A 5,093-nucleotide genomic window follows, 5' to 3' on the forward strand; every position below is an offset into this window, starting at 1 on the left:
ATATTTCGATAATTACAATCGAAAAACTTTCTGTTCTCTCTTGGAAGAAGCCTTTATGCCCAGAAAACACTTTATTTATTAATTACGTGTGTAATTAAACATAGTCGAGAAATACATGCAGGGGTAATTTACCAAGAAAAAAAACAACGTGTTTAATTTGCCTTTGGGCTTCTACTAATAACGGAAGTACAAGTTCAACACATTTACAGTGCGCATAGTAAATATAAAGTGTGCATGGACAAATGTAACCAATAGGCGGTACTGTGCCATTCTTCATGAAGCGCTCTCCATCTCCAGCCCTGAGGACAACACTGTATCTCTGCTTTGCTCCCTAATTGACCTAAATTCAGCATCTCTGCGATCCCTCAAGGCAGACTATCAACACAGCCTACAAGAGAGGCTCTGACCGACACAGTCTCTAGTTGTTTTTCTTGGAGTAATTCCTCATCGCTTCTTGTCTTCAGTTTTAAACGAAATTTCTGTCTGGCTCTCGGCGATCTCGGGACTCTCATCTCATGGATCGCGTCGGTACGGTTTACGCAGGCACAGACACTCCTAGCTGGAAACAAGAAGCATTCCCGGGAATGATTTTGTAATATCCAAATCTGGCGGGGGGGGAACTTTAAAAAAAGGTGAGAAACGCGCTGTGGAAGGTCAGAAAAAGCCAACATGCTGGACGATAAAGCGCCGAGATCGAAGCTCGGTCCTGCGTCGAGAGGTTCATCTTTTTACATTGAAAATTTACTGAGGAAGACAGACAGAGGGGCTTCAGCTGAGGAGAGGGTGGACACCCCGGGCTTCAAAGTTACCGTCCACAGCCCGACGATCTGTCCGGGGCTGGAGGCGCGATGTCTGAACGACAGTGACCGGAGCAGGACACCACCCAACACGGCGTACAGCAGCTCAGGAAGTGAGTACATCTGTCAATATTTGTCCAAATGTGTTGATAGAGGGAGAAGAAATCAAACATGTCCACAATAGAGTGAATTATCGTATCGTTTCGGCTAACCGGTCTTATATTAAGGTGGATAGTCGTGGTTAAAAACGATCATTACAGTTAGAACAAGAGTTATCTTTAATATAAACCAGTTACAAATCGCCAAAACCAATTTCACAACAATATGCTGATGTAAATAATTAAATCACACATGCGTAAAAGTCTAAAAAAAATGACCATATGGACCAGAAAAAGGCTACATCAGCGTTTATTTATCATTTTTCACAAGGAAATCTTTCTTTAGTGCTTTAATAGGCTACAAGTGGAGGGGACACATGGGCTGTGACACGTTTCGCCGTCCATACTCCGTGCGTAAAACGCCCCAACTCCCCAATTATCAGCTAAGTACGAGCCAACAATATCTGGCAACCAAACAAGAATCTCACTCTGGTGCTTCAAATAGACCAGCAGTCTAGAGCTGATGCGTATTTATAATCTTGGAAAGGACAGGAAGCAGGAATGCGCGTAATTTGTCTGATAGTCTCCTTCTAGTTTTGGGCATGAGTGAGATGTAGCGAACAGTGAGCAGGATGATTGATGGTGATTTTTTTCTCTACGATATTGCTCGCAGGTCCGCAATACAAGGCCAGCTACTCTGATCCTCTGCCCAACAGCGACCGGGATTCCCCGACTTCAACTGGGCAGGCGGAGGAGGACGATGATGATGACCCGGAGGAAAAGGGGGACGACAGTGTGACGGGCGACAGGAGGCAGGACGACTCGCGCTCCTCCTGCTTCTCCCAAGAGGACGGCTGTGAGTCAGGTGAGGCCAAATTAAAAAAAAAAAAAAAAAAAAAACAGCCTGACGCTAAAAAAATACTCCACCTTGTGCTTTGGATAAGCCGGTATTCGTCACCACGCATGCGCCGTCCTCCTGAAACGCTTCCTCAGGCTTTGCAGTTGTTGTTTTCTTATCCAAAATGTAAAATATAGTGGTAAGAGTTTCAACAACTTCTTAGTGTGGTGCAGATGTTTGGGTATGAGAATTTAAAGGTGCAACTAAGAGTTCCTGGGCCCACTAAAACACTCTTTATTTAGATTAAAAAAAATAATAATAATAAAAGGAAATCTTCTGTCTATTAATGTAATTTTGATGACGAGTTCTCCACCAACCAAGTGGGAGTACTAGCATATGTTAATTATATATGATATCTACAATTAATTGACTCAAATAGCCTATTGAAGCTAAAACTTACCTTTAGTAAATACATATTCATATTTAGCCTGATAAAGACAATATATTTAATCTGTTATGGTTATATTTAAGAGAAAAGGTTAAAACCTTTAGACTGTATTTTGTACAGATATCAATAATGAGTATCTCTGTGTATAGTAGAGGATATGGGACAATGTTGTATTAGGTGATAAAACAACAACAACAAAAATAGTCTGAAGTATCTATAGGCTGCAATTTCTACATCTATCTACAACTTTCCTGAAGCTAAGCATCATCAGTTCAGGCCTCACGTCTCAAAAAGTGAGTTTTATACTTGCAGGGATTAAAAAATGTGCATTAAAAAAAATACAGTTCAAAATGAGACAAATGAGGTTTTAATTGTTTATGAGGAGTTTAAATACAACATATGCTGCTTTTTTGAGATTTGTGAGAGTTGTAATAGTTTTTTTTTTTTTTTTTTTTAAAGGTTATTGTAATGTTGTAAATGTTGATTTTTCAGGTATGTTCACCGAATGAGCCAAAAACAGACTTCCTGGTTATTTTATCTATAAAGTGTTTCTCAGCTGATGTATCTACTCTGTCAGTGACTGCATCCGCTTACATTAAGTAAAAATCCTCCCCACTGTTTCCTCTCAGGTGACACCAAAGTGGCGCGGAAGAAGAAGACCCGCACCGTGTTCAGCCGGAGTCAGGTGTTCCAGCTGGAGTCCACTTTCGACTTGAAACGTTACCTGAGCAGCTCGGAGAGAGCCGGGCTGGCCGCGTCGCTGCAGCTCACCGAGACGCAGGTGAAGATCTGGTTTCAGAACCGCAGGAACAAGTGGAAGAGGCAGGTGGCAGCGGACATGGAGGCCAGCAGCGCGGCTGTAGCCTACCCATCCCAGAGGGTCGTCAGAGTTCCTGTGCTTTATCACGAGAACACCACCCCCAGCTTGCATCAAGTGTCGCCACCGGTGGTCGGCTTCTCCACCTCTATTAACTATCCATTGACTGCTCACTTCACCCACCCAATGTCCTTCATAACACCACAGATGACCGGACTGGTGTGACGTTCAGGGTGGAGGTGAAGTTTTTGGACACCAGTTAATCAATTGCCACAAAAAATGTAAATTTTTAGTTTTAGTTCCAGGTTCTGAGGTCAGAAATCCTGCTGATGCACTGACAGTCTTCTTTTGTGGAAATTTCTAGAAGAATAAATGCAGCCAGATTCTGATTAAGATGATCAATTCTCTGAAACAGTAGGCCATCATGATCCTGCACCAACCAATCACTGTCAACCTTGTACATTTGGCGGAGTGATATCATTATTCTATGGAGTGTTACATTATTATGACAATCACTACTTGGAAGTCCTTGAAACAAGAATATGTCTCTTATTGTGGAGAAATATTCTCATTTTTAAGATTCGGTGCTAGATTTAATGGTATTTATGGACTATTTAGGGTGACCTCAGGCAATTATTCACATAATGTATGGATGATCCACATATATGGGATCAAATAAGGGTCAATAAGATTTTGAGCTTGTGAAATGATGTTCAGAAATAATTTGGTTATATATCAACCTGTGTACACTTGTGGAAAAAAACTACTGAGAAATTCATAATTATGAATGAAAATATTTGTGTCAAGATAAAGTTTTTGCACAAATTATATTAACAGTGAGGCCACACAAAGAAAAAAAAAGGCTTTTGTGAACATTTGAGATCCATACCATAAAACTGTGACTCTCAAAGTTCCCACACTGTGTGTGACACTGAAGTTACACGCCTCTACATTTCAAGTCTTAACTTGCTTTTACAGCCAAAATCACAGCCAAAATTTAAACTTAAAATTTACTCTTTTTAAATACGACCTAGTACTAATACGTCCTGCCTTTAATCTGCACTCGTGTTCATTTCAGTTGAAGTTTTGTTCTTTGTGTAACTTCACTGTACAACACAACCGATCGTTTCTGCACATTTACAAACCTGAATTTCTCATGTCAGGTTTACAAAGGACAACAAACACACATTGAAATTCTTCCCAAACATTATTTCACAGGCTCTAAAGGTTTTTGACCCTTGTTTGAGTCCGTACTGTGCACATAACTTGGGAATATTATGCACTTCTCTACAAAGTAGAAACTTGATTATTTATTAAAAGACATTTTGGTGTTTTGAGCATGTCATTTAGTTGCATTCTTTGACACATTTTTCTATTTAAAAGGATTATATACAGACTTTTGTACACTTATATGTTCACATGTAAATAAAATTTATGCACAAATTGTTTTGTGGTTTCTTACTTTGTATTTGCTGTGCTTATCTGCAATGAAATTAAACCTATATATATATATATACACATGTTTATGGCTTTAATGATGAATTTGTTGGGTTTATTTTGAAAAAAATGGGACCAGTAGGTGAAGTTAAGGTATGCTAATGGACTCATTTAGACGTTGGATTAAATAAATAAGATATGGTGCAGCTTCAACACTGGTTTCCAGTGAATGGTCACAACAAACAAACAAAGGTTGTTGCTAAAAGTGGACATTTGCTTTCTTGGTGGACATTAAAACGGGTTTCTGAAGGTTTCAGGTCCTTGAACCAATTTTTAGGCCCCACAGTTCTCATGACCCTAGAAATCAGGGTGTTGTCAAGCTGTCTGAACGTGATTCAACGTATCAGTCCTGGAAATCTCATGTGACCCAGTCCTGATAACAGTCGACCCTCAAAGGTTCAGAAATTAAAAAAAAAAAAATCTGCGTGTCTTAAATCTGCTTGGCATTACGATACACTGACCAAGCGGGTATGCATTTTAATGACACAAGTGTTTAAAGCTTCAATATGGCAGCCAGACGTAAATCTGCATCCCGCCCTCATCTGCCCCACAACCTCACCAATCAAAAGCTGTTAAACCGCAGTCTTCCGGGTCGTTG

General features: G+C 40.1%; 1 protein-coding gene across 1 annotated transcript; it reads left to right on the forward strand.

Moving 5' to 3' along the window:
• Window positions 1–309: 309 nt before the first annotated feature.
• On the forward strand, window positions 310–3,352 carry LOC121888799 (homeobox protein HMX1-like). Its single transcript, XM_042400305.1, has 3 exons — window positions 310–910; window positions 1,569–1,760; window positions 2,811–3,352. Exons 1-3 carry the CDS (start codon window positions 670–672, stop codon window positions 3,221–3,223), a joined length of 846 nt encoding a protein of 281 aa, XP_042256239.1. The 5' UTR covers window positions 310–669; the 3' UTR covers window positions 3,224–3,352.
• The last annotated feature ends 1,741 nt before the right edge of the window (window positions 3,353–5,093 follow it).

Source organism: Thunnus maccoyii, chromosome 22 (assembly GCF_910596095.1).
Source record: "Thunnus maccoyii chromosome 22, fThuMac1.1, whole genome shotgun sequence".
Classification (NCBI taxonomy): domain Eukaryota; kingdom Metazoa; phylum Chordata; class Actinopteri; order Scombriformes; family Scombridae; genus Thunnus; species Thunnus maccoyii.

Excerpts from the sequence above, each read along its gene's own strand:
- LOC121888799 (XM_042400305.1), top strand. The coding sequence starts at position 670 with ATGCTGGACGATAAAGCGCCGAGATCGAAGCTCGGTCCTGCGTCGAGA. Across the intron at positions 911-1,568 it reads GGCGTACAGCAGCTCAGGAA|GTCCGCAATACAAGGCCAGC; the intron begins GTGAGTACATCT and ends TATTGCTCGCAG. Across the intron at positions 1,761-2,810 it reads AGAGGACGGCTGTGAGTCAG|GTGACACCAAAGTGGCGCGG; the intron begins GTGAGGCCAAAT and ends GTTTCCTCTCAG.